We start from the raw sequence: 21,980 nt of genomic DNA, 5'->3' as shown, positions 1-21,980 counted from the left end.
GGGATGGTGGGATGAATTGGGAGATTGGGATTGACATATATACACTAATATGCATAAAATAGATAACTAATAAAAACCTACTGTATAAAAAAAGAAATAAAATAAAATTCAAAAAAAAATTATTGGCTGAATATCCACATGCTGGGTGTTCATTAATTCCTCTAACAAATAATTTCACTTCACAACAAACATGGCATTGTAGTTCTAAAAATAAAATAAAATAAAATGCTATTTCAAAAATAAACCAATATTCTTTAGGTCACACATTTTCAAGCTTAACAGTGAATGAAAAAATTCCTTTCAGAGAATTTCCATGTATTGTTATTTCATTTGAAAACTATTTTGGGTGTATACATAGTAATGACTCATAAATGTACACTTTGAGATCTGACCTCTTTTCTGAGCTCCAAACATATATCCAACTGCCTACTGGCATATTCTCTTGTATATAAATTATAATAAATTCCTGTATTAGCAGAAATCTTGAAGTCACCATGTACAAAACAAAATTGTTGATTCTACCCTAACATGGCCATTGCCCCCCTAATTTTCTCCATCCCAATAAATGCCACCATCGGAATCAGCAATCCATCAGTAAATCTTACTGGTTCTACCTCCAAAATACCTCTCAAATACCTCCACTGCTCTCCACCCTCAGTATCAACTGCCACGTTCAACGTATCATCCATGCTTCCTGATTTCCTTCATCTCATTCTTGCTCACAGTACGGTCCACCTAATTTATATTGCATGTAACAGCCAAGGATCCTTTTCACATGTAAATCAAATGTAACTTTCATGCTTAAAATTGGTAAAACGCTTCCCATTATTTTTAGGAGAAAATCCAAACTCCTTAGCATGTTACAAGGCCCTACATCAACTGACCACCCCAACCAAATCAGTATCTCCAGGAGTGCTGTTTTTAAAGTTCTCCAGGTGATTCTCATGTGCACTCAGGGCTGAGAACACTGCCCTCCCTACCAGATTTAGCTCCTGTCTACCGCTCTTCAATCTCTTCTTCTACCACCCTCCCACTCAACTGTTAATGTATAGCCATAGTGCCTCTGTCCCTTAGAATTCCAAGCTCTTCCCTACCCTCAGACCTGTATGCTTATGTTAAACAACAAAGTCATTGTGAAACATTTACTGAGTGCAACATATTTATGAGGTATTGTTAGAGAGCTGGGGATACAAAAACAAAGACCATGTTTGTGGGATTGTATTCTAGGAAGGAAAGATAGGTAACATGCAAATAAGTACGTACACACACACACACACACACACACACACACACACACACACACGGTGGTTATAAATGTTAAAATGCAGCAGGTGTGTGTGGGGAAGGGGGGAAAATGCTATCTTAGATGGTCAGGGAAGGCCTCTCAGATGACAGCAAATATCTATCTGAAATAAGGGAGTCATCCTTGCACGTATTTCAAGGAAGAGACTACTAAGCAAAGGAAATCATGACCGTGAAGGCCTTGAGGAGGGCGCTTGCCTGGCATGTTCAAGGTACAAGGGAATCAGGAGCAGCCTTGTAGGAGACAAGGTCAGAGAGGTAGATGAGACCTAGATCATGTAGGGTCTCTCAGGAGGACTCTGGATCTTACGTGAGTGAAAGAAGAAGCCCTCAGAGGGTTCTGAGTAGGAGAACAATATGAGTTGAGTTCCATTTGGCCATCAGGGCTGCTGTGTAGAGAATGGTCTCTAGGGAAGGACAGGTGGAAGCAAGAAGACCTCAGAGAACCTGTTGCAGTGACCTAAGTGGGAGAAGACAGTGGCTCAGCCAGGGTGGCAGAGCTGGAGAGAGCAAGCAGGGATCAGATTCTGGAGCGCTGTTTTCATGGCTATTCGTATGACGAATTCCTTCGCCTCCTTAACATCTCAGTTTCATTATCCCTCCCTCACACACCTTCCCTGACCACATACTATATAAAGCAGTGCTCTGTCTCTCTACCAGTTTGTCTCTATTACCACAACAATTTGATTATTTGCTCTACAACATTCATCACTATTTGCAGTTATCCTGCTTATTTGTTTGCTCTTGTTCCTGTTTCCCAAGTAGAAAATACTATCTTTAAGAAAGGGGTTTTGTCTGTCTTGTGTCCTTACCACCTAAAACAATCCTTGGCACATTGTAAGTTCTCATTAAATATTTCCTGAATAAGTGAATGGAAACTGTCCCAGGATCATTAAAAATACATATTTCAAAAAGTCAAAGAGCTGAGGCATATCTGGCTTAAACTCTTATCACTGCATGCAATGTAACATCCACGACTTGTCAGAGAATATGTTAGAATCCTTAGCTATTCTCTGTATATGATGATGATTTTGGACCTGGTAAAGGATAAACATGGCTAATAAGATCCATGTTTAACCTTTATCATTCAACCTTTAATTTGTAGATTAATGTATAGAAACTGAATACTATGGGAATACATCATTAAGACTTAGATGCCAACAAATAAAAGCACCCCTGGTATGCACAAATCACGCTTGACATGGAGACAGATGATAAAATTTTGAAAAAATAACACTGACTGTAAACTCTTTAAAAAAGGAAAAATAGAAAAACAGTACCTTAGAAACTGAACTATGTCACACATTTTTTTTTTTAAAGAAGATAGAATTTATTAGAGGGAAGGGTCGCTGCCAGAACAGTGGGCTGACTTCCTATTCTGAACATGTGCTACTAGTCAGTTTTTATAGCCAGAGAACAAAGGAATGGTCCGAGGTGAAAATTTCATTTACTGATTGGTCGAGGCACATATACCTTCCTTCTATAGAGTGGGAGTGGGACAGGGCAGATGCCTTTCCTTATTTGGGACAGGTCCCATCGCACAGGTGGGCTCAGGAATTTCATAACCATCACAACATGGTGGGGAGGGTGATTAAGAGTCCAGTAGGGGGCTTTCCTGGTGGCGCAGTGGTTGAGAATCTGCCTGCCAATGCAGGGGACACGGGTTCGAGCCCTGGTCTGGGAAGATCCCACATGCCGCGGAGCAACTGGGCCCGTGAGCCACAATTACTGAACCTGCGCGTCTGGAGCCTGTGCTCCGCAACAAGAGAGGCCGCGACAGTGAGAGGCCCGCGCACCGCTATGAAGAGTGGCCCCTGCTTGCCGCAACTGGAGTGGGCCCTCGCACGGAAACTAAGACCCAACACAGCCATAAATTAATTAATTAATTAATTAATTTAAAAAAAGGAGTCCAGTAGGGGGTGTGATGCTGAAACGTTTTCAGGCAGGGTGGTCCTTTGTCCTTGAAGCACCCTTGTCCTTGGAGCACAGAGTCTTGCTCACTGGACCACCAGGGAAGTCCCAGGAGGCTGATATTTAGAGAGGAAATTCCGGTGGAACATAGATGTTTAAAGGGAATTGCTGTGATGTTTGCCACGTGGTATGCAATGTCACTCTTCTTCCACACCTTCTCCAAAAATCTTCAGTAAAACTTTATCGCTCCATCATGTACAGCACACTGGAACTGGTCTCCTAGCATTGCATTTAAACACTGAATGCAGCCTCAGAGTGGACCAAGGGTGACAGCTCTGGTTACCGTTGGGGGCCTTGCCACATCTGGCCACATCCGATTTTTTTTTTTTTAAACATCTTTATTGGAGTATAATTGCTTTACAGTGGTGTGTTAGTTTCTGCTTTATAACAAAGTGAATCAGTTATACATATACGTATGTCCCCATATCTCTTCCCTCTTGCGTCTCCCTCCCTCCCACCCTCCCTATCCCACCCCTCTAGGTGGTCACAAAGCACTGAGCTGATCTCCCTGTGCTATGCGGCTGCCTCCCACTAGCTATCTATTTTACATTTGGTAGTGTATATATGTCCATGCCACTCTCTCACTTTGTCCCAGCTTACCCTTCCCCCTCCCCGTATCCTCAAGTCCATTCTCTAGTAGGTCTGCATCTTTATTCCTGTCTTGCCCCTAGGTTCTTCTGACCCTTTTTTTTTTTTTTTTAGATTCCATATATATGTGTTAGCATACGGTATTTGTTTTTCTCTTTCTGACTTACTTCACTCTGTATGTCAGTCTCTAGGTCCATCCACCTCACTACAAATAACTCAATTTCGTTTCTTTTTATGGCTGAGTAATATTCCATTGTATATATGTGCCACATCTTCTTTATCCATTCATCTGTCGATGGACACTTAGGTTGCTTCCATGTCCTGGCTATTGTAAGTAGAGCTGCAATGAACATTTTGGTACATGACTCTTTTTGAATTATGGTTTTCTCAGGGTAAATACCCAGTAGTGGGATTGCTGGGTCGTATAGTAGTTCTATTTTTAGGTTTATTTTAAAAATTATTTATTTATTTATTTTTATTTTTGGCTGTGTTGGGTCTTCGTTTCTGTGCGAGGGCTTTCTCCAGTTGCGGCAAGCGGGGGCCACTCTTCATCGCGGTGCGCGGGCCTCTATCACGGCCTCTCTTGTTGCGGAGCACAGGCTCCAGACGCGCAGGTTCAGTAGTTGTGGCTCACGGGCCCAGTTGCTCCGCGGCATGTGGGATCTTCCCAGACCAGGGCTCGAACCCGTGTCCCCTGCATTGGCAGGCAGATTCTCAACCACTGCGCCACCAGGGAAGCCCTATTTTTAGTTTTTAAAGGAACCTCCATACTGTTCTCCATAGTGGCTGTATCAATTTACATTCCCACCAACAGTGCAAGACGGTTCCCTTTTCTCCACACCCTCTCTAGCATTTACTGTTTGTAGATTTTTGGATGATGGCCATTCTGACTGGTGTGAGATGATATCGCACTGTAGTTTTGATTTGCATTTCTCTAATGATTAATGATGTTGAGCATTCTTTCATGTGTTTGTTGGAAATCTGTATATCTTCTTTGGAGAAATGTCTGTTTAGGTCTTCTGCCCATTTTTGGATTGGGTTGTTCATTTTTTTGATATTGAGCTGCATGAGCTGCTTGTAAATTTTGGAGATTAATCCTTCGTCAGTTGCTTCATTGGCAAATATTTTCTCCCATTCTGAGGGTTGTCTTTTCGTCTTGTTTATGGTTTCCTTTGCTGTGCAAAAGCCTTTAAGTTTCATTAGGTCCCATTTGTTTATTTTGTTTTTATTTCCATTTCTCCAGGAGGTGGGTCAAAAAGGATCTTGCTGTGATTTATGTCATAGAGTGTTCTGCCTATGTTTTCCTCTAAGAGTTTGATAGTGTCTGGCCTTACATTTAGGTCTTTAATCCATTTTGAGTTTATTTTTGTGTATGGTGTTAGGGAGTGTTCTAATTTCATTCCTTTAAAGGTAGCTGTCCAGTTTTCCCGGCACCACTTATTGAAGAGGCTGTCTTTTCTCCACTGTATATTCTTGCCTCCTTTATCAAAGATAAGGTGTCACACATATTATTTTTCCCATTTTTCACATTCCACCTGAAATGCCTCTAAGCCTGCTCTCTTCTTATTCATACGGTGCTATATGTAGCCCCATTATCTTAATTCCCAAGCTCTGACAGACCCCTGTGAAGAGACGGCCAGACTCTGTGAAAGGGGACTTTCCATGCCTTTCTGTCAATTCGCTATTACCTTGTTCTCCACCTCTCTTTCCCCTACCAGGTTTTAGTATTTTCTTTCTCATTCTTTCCACAAATTTAAGTCAAACCCCATACAACCAAAATGAAATGCATCTGAATTGGTAAAACATCCTTTTCTGAACATAAATTAATTTACCTTGTCTCGTGTCTTGGTCTCATTAGTATTGTCTATGACTGCACTAACCACCACATATTTACAGACCATCAAATTTTATCTGAACTTGTCATCAAATACCTTGGGTAGAACAAATATGGTAATATGTGTACTGATTTTGGAGGATGATGATGACGTGATCTCTGAGTCAACCTGAAACAGTGCTCTGCACAAAACACCTAAAGGACTGATTTGACAAATGTCTCAAAAGCAGGAAAGAGAAACAAATACGCATTAAACGCCTAAGTGGTAAAAAATAATTGCCCATGCAGCAAGTGACAGATGACAACACCATCAGAATCACAGTGTAGGAAAGACAAACAACAAAAGTGAGCACAGTTAAGAATAATAAAGATGTTAAAAAAATAAAATAAAATAAATAAAACACTATTCTAAAAAAAAATTTATAGATGCAAATAAAATATACTAAACTAAAAAATTAAAAAAATTAAAAAATAAAAAGAGCAGCCTCACCTGTCATCTCTGATATGATAGAAAAATCCATAGCCATTGTGTACCATGGGAACCACCACTCCCTGGACTCTTAAATAACCAATCAGACTTGTTGAGAGAACAAAGTTTCCACCTCCTCCACTGTATGGCACAAAGAAAGGATATTTTACTAGGCTTACAGAAGCTTACATTGTTTCTGAAAAGCTTTTAACATTCAGGAAGAAAGAAACTGATGAGGTTACAAAACACTACGTTATATTACCTTCTGGAGAAAAGTGGGTCTGTAAAGAGTTCTGGAACAGGGAGACATTCCTCTTTTGCTATGAGTGAGAGACCTAACAGATGACGGTCAAATCCTGCAATAAAACCCCAAACCTGAAGTTAGAAAAATGTTTTCAGCACAAGAGAATTTTTTTTTAAGTCAGAAAAAAAACAGTATATGTACCTTTTCCAGTTGAACAATCTTTCATCATTTTATTATGTTTTGCAAAAGCTTCTAACATCCTGTGCTGCTGCTCAAAAAGCTGTGTTAAAAATCAAGAGATACTTCAATAACAAAGTGTACAGAAACCAAACAAAAAACCTGAGCTCAAAGTAATTAGAATTTGGCAGGACTTCCCTTGGGGCACAGTGGTTAAGAATCCGCCCGTCAGTGCAGGGGATACGGGTTCAAGCCCTGGTCCAGAAAGATCCCACGTGCCGTGGAGCAACTAAGCCCGTGTGCCACAACTACTGAGCCTGCGCTCTAGAGCCCGCAAGCCACAACTACTGAGCCTATGTGCCACAACTACTGAAGCCCGCCCGCTTAGAGCCCGTGCTCCACGACAAGAGAAGCCACCGCAATGAGAAGCCCGCGCACCGCAACAAAGAGCAGCCCCCACTTGCTGCAACTAGAGAAAGCCCGGGCACAGCAACGAAGACCCAACGCAGCCAAAAAATTCATTCATTAATTAATTTTTTAAAAAAGTAATTAGAATTTGGGTAATTTGGGAGAGAAAAAAGATTCTGAGGAAGACCTTGAGATGTATAACTTTTCTCTCTTTTTCCTCACTTCTTCCACTGCCTTTTTTAATTTTTATTTTATATTGGAGTATAGTTGTAAGTTGTTGTGTTAGTTTCAGGTGTACGGCAAAGTGATATAGCTATACATATACATTTATCCATTCTTTTTCAGATTTTTTTTCCCCATTTAGGTTATTATAGAATATTGAGCAGAGTTCCCTGTGCTATACAGTAGGTCCTTGTTGGTCATCTATTTTAAATATAGCAGTGTGTATACGTCAATCCCAAACTTCCAATCTATCTGTCCCCCCTACCCTTACCTACCCTTACCTTTTCCTCTGCCTTTTCTTTCCTATATGCCCTGCAACTTGATTATTTCTTTCCCAGAACGAGAAAATAGAAACTTGTGGGCAGCACTGAAGTGATATTAACAAGTGTAAAGACAGAAGCAATTACAATTTCAAAACTAAAGCATAGTTGTACAAAAATGATAATGAAGCAGCTCTATGAAATTAAAATAAGTTAACATACATAACTATGTCAATCAAAACTAAAGAAACAAATGCAATACCAAAATAGCAGTGGGAAGGAACTACCCTTTTGTGTAAATGCTTAAAGTATAAAACAAAACATATAAAGCTGTACTGGTTCTAATATACAAAAAAAAAATCTGATTTCAAAAACGTTCAACCACATCAAGAAAAGCTTCCTTTTAAAGGCACTTTGGGAGAGTCTACATTTTATGGGTGTTATCTAAAGGTAGATTAACAGTAGTGAAATACTCAAGGTGTTGAAGTTACTTTGCCTAGAAAATGACACAAATGGGTTTCTTATCAGGTCTTCCCTGTTTCTTATTCTTTCCAAGTATACACTTCACTGGCAAATGAAGAAATGTTTGAAAGTTTCCAGAAAAAAAAGATTTGAAAATATTTTACTGATCCAGGGATTTGAAGAAGTTAGTTATTTAAGAGCCAAGTTTCCTTTAGAACAGACAAATTCTGTTAATTTTTTCTTTTCAAATACTCACACTGGTAGAAGGATCCTGCATGGATTGGCACCATCTGACTGCTTCTACTGTACACGATCGCACAGTCTCTGTACGGCCATGATAAAAGTATCTTGTCATAGCTGTTTCATAGCAGCAACCAGGGCTACAAGAAAAAATGAAAATAAGAGAATGTATCATGAGAAAGAAAATGCTCTAATGTTATTACAAAGAGAGTTTACCTAATAAAGCTGGCTTTGGTCAGAGACTAAGTTCTACAATACAGACTACGATTGAGATTTTCAATAACAACGAGGCTGTTTTCAACATCAAAGAGCAAAAAGTACTGTGGCCTGGTATAACAGGAAATGTTTCAAAGGCTTGGCTGCTGTCAGGTTGTGTACATTGGCGTCTGTGGCAGGTGGCCTCTGAGATGCCCCCAGTGATCCCTGCCTCCTGCAGATGCCCTGGTATAACCCCTCACGCTGCGTGTGGGATGGATTTAGTGTCTTTCTTCTAATGAAAGGAATATGACAAAAGTAATGAGATGTCACTTCTGAAATCAGATTACAAAGAGAGCTCTCTCATCTCCTTACTCTGAGGAAAGCCTGCTGCCATGCTGGGAGTTGCCCTGTAGAGAGGCCCAGGTGGCAAGAAACAGAGAGAGGCCTCTGGACAACAGCTTGGGAGGAAATGAACCTTATTAATAACCATGTGAGTGAGACTGTACACGGATCCTCTTTAAGGGGTGCCTTCAGATGAAGACACGGTCCTGGCTGACACCCTGACTACTACCTGACAAGAGACCTGAAGCCAGAGGCACCCAGCTAAGCTGTGCCTGGACTCCTGACAGACAGAAAATGTAAGTTGATAAATGTTTGTTGTTCTAAGCTACTAAGATACGGGGTAATAGAGTCCTTGGCCTTTAGTTTCCTCCTACAGAACATGACTCTAGAATTAAGTAAAAGCATTATTTAAGAAGTTCCCTAGAATGATGACTGTTTTCCTGGGGTGGAGAATGATATAACAATTTTTGGTACAAAGCTCTCTTACTTTCCTGGTGATAGGAATTTAGAGTTAAGGCAATCAAATGGAAGAGTAAAAGGTCTGAACGTGGGCACTAAGAGTGCTCAGTTTTTTTTTTTTGGCCGTGACATGCGGCTTGTGGGATCTTAGTTCCCTGACCAGGGATTGAACCCAGGTCCACGGCAGTGAAAGCACCGGGTCTTAACCACTGGACCGCCAGGGAATTCCTGCAAACAGTTATTGAGCCTCCTCTGTTCAGTGTTTCTATAAGACTGTCTCCCTGAGCTGAAATAGCATCCTTTCAAAATGTGAAGGAGAAAGTGTAAATAAAAATTTAAACCACCACTAAAATAGCATTCTTTAAAAAACAAAGATAAAAGCAGTAAGAATGAATGACAAAAAAGCACTACTCTGCAACCTGTAATGAAATAATAGATCTTGGTAATGATCATCAATGGCCACTAAAACCATTAGGTAAAAAAATCAGGGAGGAAACTTTATAATGGATGTTGGCTAACAATTGAACTCAACCTCAATCTGAACAGGATGCGATAGGAAACAAATAATATTAACTATCTGATTTACTGTTATAAAAAATAATAAAAATAATCGATTACTAGTCTCAAGTTGCCAAATCTAACTACCAGTTTATAGGAAACATGGGAGATAGAACAACAATGTTTAACAGTTTTTTTACTTAAAGGGCAAATACATAAAACAGTAATATAAATTTATGTTAATGGACACACAACGTAAAAAGATGAAATCTGTGATAAAATAAAGAGGGTGGTACAGAGATGGATAAAAGCACAGTGTTTGTATACTATTAAAAGTAAGCTGGTATTATTCAAACCAGGTTGTTATAAATTTAAGATGTTAAATGTAATTTCCAAGGTAGCCATAAAGAAAATGGCTTAAAAAATACAAAGAAAGAATAGGGAAATCAAAATGGTACACTACAAAAAAAAAAATCAAAATCACTACTACCAAAAAAGAAAGTAATGGAGGAACTGAAGAACAAAAACATGTAAGCCCTACAGAATACACAGCTAAATGGCAGAATTCTCCCTCCTTATCAGTAACTCTCCAGTCAAAGGCAGAGATTGGCAAGATGAACAAAAAACATCATCTATATACTGTCCACAAGAGATTCTGTTTAGAAACAAAGACAGTAAGAGGTTAAAAGTAAAGTGATGAAAAAAGATAGTAACCAAAAGAGAGTTTGAGTGGCTATACAATTTTTTTTTCCATTAGGAGTGGCTGTATATATATCAGACAAAATATATTTTAAGTAAAAAGGCTGAATGAGACAAACAGGACATTATTTACTGAAAAAAGGTTTAATTCATCAAGATATAACAATTATAAAAATATATGCACCAAACAACAGAGCTATAAGATATATGAAACAAACACTGACAGAATTGAAGAGAGAACTAGACAGCTCTACAACAATAATTGCAGACTTCAATACCCAACTTTCAATAATGGATAAAACACGTAGAAAGAAGATCTAATAAGGAAAGAGAAGACTTGAACAACACTATAATAACTACACCTAAAAGACATATATAGAATATGCCACTAAGGAACAGCAGAATACAAATTCTTCTCAAGTGCACATAGAACATTCTCCAGGACAGACCATATATTAGGCCACAGGATAAGTCTCAATAAATTTAAAAAGATTGGAATCATACAAAGTATCTTCTTCAATGGCAATGGGATGAAGCTAAAAAGCAGTAACAAGAAAAACTGAAAAATTCACAAACATGTAGAAATAAAACAACAAACTCTTAACCAATTGTTCAGGGAGAAATCACAAGGTAAATTAGAAAATACCTTGTGATGAATGAAAAGTAGAACATACCACAATTTATGGAATAAAGCAAAAGCACTGTTCAGAGGCAAATTTATGGCTCTAAATACTTACATTAAAGAAGAAGATCTCAAATCAGTAAACTAACTGCACACCTTAAGGAATTAAAAAAAAGAAGAGCAAACTAGCCCCAAAGCCGGCAAAAAAAGAAATTAAGCTTACAGTAGAGATAAACAAAATACAGAAATGAAAAATAAAGTTAACTAAACCATAAGTTGGTTCTTTGCAAAGATCAACAAAATTGACAAGCTTTTAGCTACACTAAGGAAAAAAAGGGAGAAGACTCCAATTACTACAATCAACTATGAGAAAGAGGGCATTACTAATGACTTTACAGAAATAAAAAGGATTGTAAGAGAATATTATGAACAACTGTATACAATAAATTGGATAGCCTAGATGAAATGGACATATCCTGAGAAACACACAAACTACCAAATCTAACTCAAGAAAAAATAGAAATCTGACTAGATGTATAACAAGTAACAAGATGAATGAGCAATCAAAAACCTCCCAACAAAGGTAAGTCCTGGACCAGATGGCTTCACTGATGAAATCTAATACTTACAGAATTAACACCAATCTTTCTCAAACTCTTCCAAAAACACTGGCGAGAAGGGACCATTTCCTTACTCCTAATATGAGGCCAGCATTACCCTGATACCAAAACCAGGCAAAGACACTGCAAGAAAAGACACTACAGACCAATATCCATTATGAATATAGATGCAAAAATCCTCAAGAAATTACTAGCAAACTGAATTCAGCAGCAGATTCAAAGGATGATACACCATGACCAAGTGGGATTCATCCCAGGAATGCAAGGATGGTTCAACATATGAAAATCAATATAATATACTACATTAATAGAATGAAGCAAAAGACCTATATGATCATCACAACTGATATAGAAAAAGCCTTTGACAAAATCCAACCTATCTCTATTCACAGATATGTGGTCTTATACATAAAACGCTAAAGAGTCCACAAAAAACTGTTAGAGCTAATAAACGAATTCAGCAGTTTCAGGATATAAAGTCAACATGCAAAAAACAGTTGCATTTCCATACACTAGCAATAAATAATCTGAAAAGAAAATCAAGAAAACAATTTACAACAGCATCAAAAAGAATCAAATACTTAGGATTAAGTTTAACCAAGGAGGCAAAAAGACCTGTACACCAAAAACTACAAAACATTGAAAGAAATTTAAAAAGACATAAATAAATGCAAAGGGGCCCCATGTTCATGGATTAGAAGACTTAACACTGTTAAGATGACAATACTAATAAAAGAGATCTACAGATGCAACGCAATCTCTATCAAAATCCCAACAACATTTTTACAAAAATGGGAAAACCCATGCTAAAATTCATATGGAATTTCAAGGAACCCAGAGTTGCCAGAACAGTCTTCTTTTCAAGAACGAAGGTGAAGGGGACTTTCCTGGTGGTCCAGTGGTAGAGAATCCGCCTTCCAATGCAGGGGATGCAGATTCAATTCCTGGTCAGGGAACTAAGATCCCACATGCCTTGGGGCAACTAAGCCTGTGTGCCACAACTACTGAGTTCACGCGCCTCAACTAGAGAGACTGCATGCTGCAAACTACAGAGCCCGCGCGCCCAGGAGCCTGCACGCCACAACTAGAGAAGAGAAAACCCACACGCCACAACTACAGAGAAGCCCGCGTGCCACAACGAAGAGCACACACACCTCAAAGCAAAGATCCCGCATGCGTCAATGAAGGTCCCGCATGCCGCAATTAAGATCCGACACAGCCAAAAATAATAAATAAAATAAATAATAATAAATAAATCTTAAAAAAAAAAAAAGAACAAAGGTGAAGTACTCATTAGTTCCAGATTTCAAAACTTACTGCAAAGCTACAATAATCAAAACAGTGTTGTATGAACACAAGAAGAGACACACTGAACAACACATTGACCCAGAAACAAACCCTCACATCTATGGTCAATTGATTTTGGACACAAGTGTCAAGACCACTCAATAGGGAAAGGACAGTCTCTTCACAAATAATGCTAAGAAAACTGGATATCCGTATGCAAAAGAGTGAATTTTGATCCTTACCATACCCCCTACACAAAAATTAACTCAAAATGGATCAAAGACCTAAAGTAAGAGCTAAAACTATAAAACTCTTAGAAGAAAACATACGGGGAAAGTTTTGTAATACTGGATTTGGCAATGATTTCTTGGATATGACACCAAAAGCACAGGCAACAAATGAAATAAACAGATAAATTGGACTTCAAAATTTAAAACTTTGTGCATCAAAGCATACTATCAAGAGAATGAAAAGACAACCTGCAGAATGAGAGAAAATATTTGCAAAACACCTATCTGATAAGGGTTTCGTATCTACAATACATAAAGAACCCTTAAAAATCAACAACAAAATGACAACCGAATTACCAAATGCACAAAGGATTTAAATAGACATTTTGCCAAAGAAGATATACAAATGGCCAATAAACACACAAAGATATTCAACCTCATTAGTCATTAAGGAAATGCAAATAAAAACCACAATGATATACCACTTCACAAGTACTCTGGATGGCTTTTTTTTTTAAAAAACAGAAAAGTAAGTGTTGGCAAGGATGTGGAACAATTGTACATTACTTTGTATATTGCTGGTGGGAATGTAAAAATGGTATCCACTGTGGAAAACAGTTGGGCAATTCCTCAAAAAGTTAAACATAGAATTACCACACAGCCCAGCAATTCCACTCCTAGTTATTGACTCAAAAGAATTGAAAACAGGGATTCAAACCAATACATGTGTGTGAACGTTCACAGCAGTGTTATTCACAGTAGCCAAAAGGCAGAAACATCCCAAGCGTTTATTAACAGATGAATGGATAAGCAAAATGTGGTATATTCATACAATGGAATATTATTCAGCCATAAAAGGACAAACATTGAAAATACTATCCTAAGTGAAATAAGCCAGATACAAAAGGACAAATAATGTATAATTCCACTTAGAGGAACTATCCAGAACAGGCGAATTCATGCAGACAGAAAGTGGATTAGAGATTACCAGGGGTTGGGCTAGAAGACAGAATAGGAAATTTTTGCTTAATTAGTACAGAGTTTCTGTTTGGGGTGGTTAAAAAAAAGTTTGGAAATAGATGTGGTGATGGTTGCACAACACAGTCGATGTAATTAATGCCACTGGATTATATACTTAAAAATAGTTAAAATGGCAAGTTTTATTTTATTTATATTTTACCACAATAAAAGAAGATAATTGACTGTTGAAGGCAAAAATAGTAGTGCATCATGAGGTTGTTAAGATACGTACAAGTATAATGTATGACAACAATAGCACAAAGAATGAGGTAAGCATAATAGAAGCATTCTGTTTTAAGGTTCTTTCATTATACTTTAAGTGGAAAATATTTGAAGGTAGATTGCAAGTTTAAAGATGTATTTTGTAAAACCCTACCAATAGAAAAAAAAAAAAAACAGTGTAGCTGATAATGGAGATAAAAGGAACAATAAAAAAACCTAGGAATTCAAGAAGAAGATAAAAAAACAAAGAAGAAACAAAAAATAGATGGGATAAAGATAAACAGCACGACTGTAGACTTAAACCCAACCTTATTGATAATTATATTAAATGTAAATGATCTAAACACCCCATTTGCAGATACATATTCTCAGGTAAAATTTTAAAAAGGAAGATCAAGGAGCTTTCACTTCTGCTTAGGATGTAGAAAGTCATAACATACCATCTCTCCTATCCTAAAAATGAGTAAAGACTGTCTAATCTATAAAACCATACCTTTTCATGAACCCACTTGAAAACAGGCTGCAAGAAAACCAAGCGATCTGAATTCCAAAGAATGACAAATCTCTCTCAGAAGAGAGCAGACACTTCAAAAGTATCAAGGTAATGAAAAACAAGGAAAGACTGTTAAAGTGTCACAGATGGAAACTCTAATAACACTGTTGATGAAAGTACAAATTAGGGCACAGTGCCAACTGGGAAAAACGTAAGAAAAAACACTGGGGAGTTACGACAGAATAGCTATAGTAAGGACAGCCTTGGACTTCAAGACTCTGAAAATGGAAAATGAATGGTTCTCACCGTCCATGAAGTCTATAATAGGCCAGCTGAAGTGCCAGCTGAACAAAGGTATCAGGGTGAAGCTTCTTCTTCTTGGTTAGCTTCTTGCCAAAAGATGTAAAGGCATAGACCAAAAGCTGCAGATCAGATGCCTAACAAAAAGAATTAAATACGAACAGTGAAAAAACACCTAAGGAGAATACCCCAAAGATAACCAAAATACCATTTGCATTAAAATAATCATCAGACATAAATAAAGGTATTAAAGTTGTAATTTTTAAATGTTTTATGCTGTCATACTTGGATGATAGCCAAATATTCATATATAGTAGTTATAAGATAAAGTATTATTATCAAAGAGAAAAGTGAAAAATCTACCTGCTTGAAATATTGGGCTTTAGCTTGGTTGATGTCATTTAATACTTTTTCATCCACAGTGAAAACAAGCTCCTCTGGAAGTGGTATATCCCGTACTTTATCTGAACCCTGAAAATAGGGAAAACTTAAAAATATTATATCTATAAAAATATGAGGAGGGCTTCCCTGGTGGCACAGTGGTTAAGAATCTGCCTGCCAATGCAGGGGACACAGGTTTGAAGCCCTGGTCTGGGAAGACCCCACATGCCGTGGAGCAACTAAGCCCGTGCACCACAACTACTCAGCCTGCACTCTAGAACCTGCGAGCCACAACTACTGAAGCCTGTGCACCTAGAGCCCGTGCTCCGCAACAAGAGAAGCCACCACAATGAGAAGCCCGCGCAAGGCAACAAAGAGTAGCCCCCACTCACCGCAACTAGAGAAAGCCCGCACGCAGCAACGAAGACCCAACGCAGCCAAAAATAAAATAAATAAAATAAATTTATAAAAAAAAATTATGAGGAGAAAGGGATGAAATATTTGTTCTAACATACCGTCCATCTTCCTTCACTCTCAAAAATTTTCTGATCAACATAAGAGCTGATGCTTACGATAACCATTGCATCATAAGGAGCATGCTAAAATGAAAATACACAAGATTTTGAATAAGTTTTGTAAGTTAAAACTTGACCCATCCTTAAAATACTAAAAATAGAAGTACCATACGACCCAGCAATCCCACTACTGGGCATATACTCTGAGAAAACAATAATTCAAAAAGAGTCATGTACCACAATGTTCACTGCAACTCTATTTACAATAGCCAGGACATGGAAGCAACCTAAGTGTCCATCGACAGATGAATGGATAAAGAAGATGTGGCACATATATACAATGAATATTACTCAGCCATAAAAAGAAACGAAACTGATTTATTTGTAGTGAGGTGGATGGACCTAGAGTCTGTCATACAGAGTGAAGTAAGTCAGAAAGAGAAAAACAAATACCGTATGCTGACACATATATATGGAATCTAAAAAAAAAAAAAAAAAAATTGGTTCTGAAGAACCTAGGGGCAGGGCAGGAATAAAGACACAGATGTAGAGAATGGACTTGAGGACACGGGGAGGGGAAAGGGTAAGCTGGGACAAAGTGAGAGAGTGGCATGGACATATATACACTACCAGATGTAAAACAGATAGCTAGTGGGAAGCAGCTGCATAGCACAGGGAGATCAGCTCAGTGCTTTGTGACCACCTAGAGGGGTGGGATAGGGAGGGCGGGAGGGAGACGCAAGAGGGAGGAGATACGGGGATATATGTATATGTATAGCTGATTCACTCTGTTATAAAGCAGAAACTAACACACCATTGTAAAGCAATTATACTCCAATAAAGATGTTAAAAAAATTTTTAAATTTTAAAAAATGGAAAAGTAAATAAATAAAAATTAGAGAAAATAAAAAATAAATGTTTTAAAAAAATAAAGTAAAAAAATAAAGTATCTCTTTAAATTTTTACTATATAAAAGTGGAAGACATTGAAGGGTTATGAACAGAGCACTGACATGATTTGTCTTACAATTTAAAAGGATCACTCTGATGGTTGTGTTGAGTTAAAAAGATAGTGTAACAGGAAATGAACGGCATTATGCATTTGGCAAAACCATAAAGTTGTACAACATGAATAGTGAAACAATGTAAACTATGTAATTCAGTTAATAATAATGTATCAATATTGGTTCATCAAATGTAACAACCTATATACCAATGCAAGATATCAATGAAAGGAAAAACGGGGTGCAGGAGAGAGAACAAGTGAGCACTTTGTACTTTCTGCTTAATTTTCCTGTAAATCTGGAATTTGCTCTAAAAAGTAAAGTCTACTAATTTAAAAAAAAAAAAACAAAAACTTGACCCAATATTTTATTTTCACCTTCCCTCCACTCTTAATACATAATAAAATGCAGAATTCTCAAATGCCTCACCTTGTAATGATAAAGAGATGGATATTCCACAGTATAATAAGTAACTGATGTATTTTATTTTCTGAGAAAGAACAAATATTTAAAGTCGGAAGCACCTAATTAGGGCTCTTGAGGTAATGGGAAGGGATGTAAACATGAATAATCTAGAGAAAATAATTGCTATCTGTATTGGAAGTCAAAGGAGGTATACATATGTACATATACAATGCTAAAATGTTCTGGAATTGTAAAAGCACGATGGAAAAGCAGATGGGGGTGACAGACTAAATCTGAAGGCTAAATGGAGGAAGGGTATGAACTTCTTTTGGTAAACACACAGTCCACTAGATAAGTATTTAAAAGCATAATGATTTTGTGTACATATCTATAAGAGTGTTCAATGTGGCAGAAATAATTCTCAATGTTTAAGGAATGTGGGAAAGATGCGCTGAGTTACAGGGATGTCATAGTTTTGATAGCTGTATTTAGAGAAAGGAACTGTGGCTAGTGAATTTTCCCATCATTTATTCTGGAGGATAAACTTTTTGCCTTATCTTCTCCATGTTCTTTTGATGACAGTTACATCACATGGGGTTTTTTCCCCTCTGGGTTAAGGCTACCACTTTACATTATACACAATTACCATTCATGAACTGAAAGCGACACCGCTAGCCTTGGAGAGAAAGAAGGGAGGTTTAAGATATGAATCCAGCACACTTGGGCCCAGTTTCAGAGGGTGTAATTAGGTGTCTTAAATATCGCCTTAACACTACACAGCTTTGCTGCCCTGTATTACAGCCCCATGGAGCCTAGAAACACGGTATACCGTTACCAGGTAAGCAGCTACCAAAGCACCAGGAAGGGCTTACTAGGGAGGTCAGTACAAGATGCAAGAGCAGTTCATCCCGCCTGCCAGCAACAGCACGTATAACAAGACTCAAAGGTCATGGACAAGACCCTCTTCTAACAGCATCTCACAACTGTGTAGCACTTTGTAGCTTTACAAAGAACTTTCACAGATATTGCATATATTATTTCATTGAAGACAACAGTATTATACTGGAACCAGTAAGAAAGAGCATGACTGAAAGATATAAATCTCTATGACTTATAATTTTATCCATTCATCTCCTGGCGGAAAGTTAATCATCAATTTAAAAATAAAATGTTAGGAAATAGAAAAAATTCAAACGCTTTCCTGATGCTTTCTTTGTTCACGTAAGTTTTGTCTTTTTTTTTCATTTATATGGAGGCAATATGTGTAATATACTGTTTAATAATGTGGACTTTGGTTCTGAGTCCAAACCTTACTACTTACTAGGTACATAAGTAAGTTAAGTTCTCAAGTAAGTTACTTGAGAAAGTTACTTAATTCTTTAAGTAAACTGCCTCATCTGTTAGTAGGGAAAACAATACCTAGTCGCATACAGCAGCTGTGAAAAATGATTTTAATAATGCTTATAAAGTACTTACTACAGATCCTGGCCCACAGCAATAATTAGTAACTACTGTTATTAACAACTAATGTTTATTACATGCTTCCTATGTACTTCTACAAAAGCCTACAACAAAGCCTATATAAGGAAGACAAAATAGTTGACCCCAGGATTTTAAATCCCAACAGGGAAATGCTATTATGTAATATAATCACAGAAGTATATATTCAAGCACCAATGGAAGAGAACAGCAATATGAATTTGGATTAAGAACAACTTAACTTTACAGTATATATACTTTACTAATAATGTTTTACATTGGTTAAATAGCATTTTCAGTAATCATTGTAGGTTGCAAGGGGAACCTACATGGAATCTTAAAAGCATACTGTCAAGTGGAGATCATCAGATCAATCTGATAAGTATATGGGTGACAATGCATACACATGAAACATGTCCATACACTTTACTACAGGAAAGCATTTCAGTTGTGCAAAGATATATGCTCATTATGGGACCAGTATTTTTATTCAAAGATAGAAACCTCATTAAAGTTATTTTCTCCTGAATTTGAGCTGGGACCAGTATTTTTATTCAAAGATAGAAACCTCATTAAAGTTATTTTCTCCTGAATTTGAGCAAACAGCAGGATGTTGATGCCATCAGTAAAAATCCAAGTAGTGCAAGGTGGTTTTTTTAGGGGGTTGGGAGTGAGGGAGGAAAGCAAGATGATGAGAGGAACTAACCCGTACGTAACAATGTAACATCCAGTTTGGACAATTTAACACATGGTGAAACAAAACTCACAAGATGAGAATAATAGGTAAAAACTGGAAAAATATAACCGCAAGCTACCTATGTAGAAATGGTCAATGAAACTATTAAACCAGAGAAAAGAGCAGACACAGGGGGAAATGGTTATGAATAATATTAAGCTCAGTTTTAGAACCTGGAGACAGGAAAAGACTGTTAGGAGGCTGAAGGCAGTGTCAGATGCATATGAAGAAGAGGGTAACCAACTGCAGCTGACAAGTCAACGAGAAATGGAGGGAAGAAGCCAGAAGGTATTTAGCTACTTTACGAAGGACAGACAGGGAATAGTGAGGCTATGAACCAAACTGAGGAGGTCAAGAAGAATCAAACAAGGAGCTGAAGAGAAAAAAGCTGAGGCAAGTAACACAAAATCTTCTGTCAACACTGGACTCGTAAGGAAGAGGACAGACAACAAATCTTCAAAATGACTCACGGCAACCTTTCACCCTGATGATTTACTGTAGAAGACATTCTATTACCTGCGCATTAACCACACCACCTTCCTTGGCGATAACAGCTACTTTATTTTTCTTTAGGCAATCAGCACACATCTCTGTGGTGGTTTGAATGAGTGATTCTACCAGCTAGGTCCCAAGGTTTGGTATGTGACCCAGGCCAGGCGAATCAGAGCAGCTAACTCCCTGGAATGTGCATGATTCACACAGGCCAAAACAACCAATGAGCATTATTCCCAGGTCTTTTGCTGGAACCACTGGGGTTAAAAAAAAAAAAAAAAAAAAAAAGCTGGCTATTTCCACGGAGAACACTAATCTACGAGGAGAGCTGTGAAAACATGAGACTGTAGGTACAACCATCACACGGTGTAGTCTACATAAAAATAAAGCCAAACATAGGAAAGTAATGCCAAAAAATGGAGAGAGAAATTTCTAATGAAAGCATCTGGACACTGGAAGTCAGCATTACCCAAATTTAGCTGTACCCCTATGTCATAAATACCTTCGTAAGCTAATGCCAGTTTGACTTAGGTTTCTATCACCTAAAACTGAATAAATACTGATTAATAAAACTATTGAACCCAGATCAACGTAACAGGATTTTGTTTAGTATCTTACAGTCCCTAAATATCAATACTTTGGAGGAAAGCCCCCAAATACAAACAAAAAATCTACCTCATACTACTTTATACCAAATCATATACTTTATGAAAAGTATTATAATGAGGTTATAAGTATATATTGCAATTCTGACTTAGGTTGATTTTTTAATTTTCTTGGTTCATAGACCTCCTGAATGTCCATCAGAAAATGGCAAAGTAGAGCTAATGAAGACAACCATGGGAGAACAGAAAAGAAACAAGAAAAGTTGTGTGTGTGTGTGTGTATGCATGTGCTTGTTTTATGAAGAAGGTAAAAAATAGTATTCAGTACCAGACATTTTAATATCCAGAAGTAAATAATGTTCCAAAGATCATGTGTCATTTATTTTTTAAAAGGTTACAAAATTACTAGGTAAATGTAGAAATATATCCACAGACATTTCTCTGTGCACAGAACATATACTAATGCTATATCTTTGCAAATAGGTTGTAATTTTCAACAACAGGTAACAGTGGATTTTAAAAGAGCTTATACTACATACAAATGCAAGCAAATTGCACTTTACAGATACACACCACACTGTTATCCTGACTACAGATGAAAATAATTTGTCCTATACTCTATTTTCACTGAGAATTCATAACTAAACCTTTTACTCTAATGCCATAAAGCTAAATAAGTGTTTGCTTATTCTATCACAGGACAGCGTAAGTATTGTAGATTACTGCCATTAAATTAACCTAAAAGAGTAAAAGGAAAAAATAATTTCAGTAGTTTACTTACATCACAATTACAGCCAAATACTCCATTAGAAAAGGAAATCAAGTTATAAGATTTGTCACCCCAGCGTACTGTTGGATCTCCAGTAAGAACCTTTGTAGCAACCTAAAATAAATGTAATATTTCCAAATTTAAAGGATTTTAATATTGGTTTTTAAGTATTTATATCTTAAATACACACACACACACACACACACACACACACACACACACACGATCTCACTTTTCCTCTTCAGGTAAACCAAATTTAATAAAATGTTAGTTATACTCAAGAGATAATAATTCTGGCCCTGACTTTAAATAGTACTCAAAATCCAAGAAATTCTACCAGAAAAGAGAATGATGGTACAACATTCATGAATGTTTAGAGAATATACAATTGAAAGGACAAGGCTTTTGCAACTTGAATAGGATAAGAG

General features: G+C 37.4%; 1 protein-coding gene across 4 annotated transcripts in view; it reads right to left on the bottom strand.

Moving 5' to 3' along the window:
• Positions 1 to 21,980, bottom strand: part of CROT (carnitine O-octanoyltransferase) — a 106,124-nt gene that overhangs the window by 49,098 nt on the left and 35,046 nt on the right. For 3 of the 4 annotated variants that reach the window (XM_068550483.1, XM_068550486.1, XM_068550482.1), the window contains exons 10-17: positions 21,565 to 21,666; positions 16,064 to 16,147; positions 15,531 to 15,638; positions 15,174 to 15,304; positions 8,194 to 8,317; positions 6,610 to 6,688; positions 6,427 to 6,520; positions 6,186 to 6,305 (exon numbers count right to left, since the gene is read on the bottom strand). In XM_068550483.1, coding sequence (XP_068406584.1) covers positions 6,186 to 6,305; positions 6,427 to 6,520; positions 6,610 to 6,688; positions 8,194 to 8,317; positions 15,174 to 15,304; positions 15,531 to 15,638; positions 16,064 to 16,147; positions 21,565 to 21,666 — 842 coding nt within the window. Of the gene's footprint in view, positions 1 to 5,283; positions 5,342 to 6,185; positions 6,306 to 6,426; positions 6,521 to 6,609; positions 6,689 to 8,193; positions 8,318 to 15,173; positions 15,305 to 15,530; positions 15,639 to 16,063; positions 16,148 to 21,564; positions 21,667 to 21,980 lie in introns of those variants that run through there. The other variant, XM_068550484.1, reaches the window with a different exon arrangement.

This window comes from Eschrichtius robustus, chromosome 8 (genome assembly GCF_028021215.1).
Source record: "Eschrichtius robustus isolate mEscRob2 chromosome 8, mEscRob2.pri, whole genome shotgun sequence".
In the NCBI taxonomy this organism is placed as follows: domain Eukaryota; kingdom Metazoa; phylum Chordata; class Mammalia; order Artiodactyla; family Eschrichtiidae; genus Eschrichtius; species Eschrichtius robustus.
Note: the sequence above shows the minus strand (reverse complement) of the source record. Positions and strands in the feature narration are given on the sequence as shown.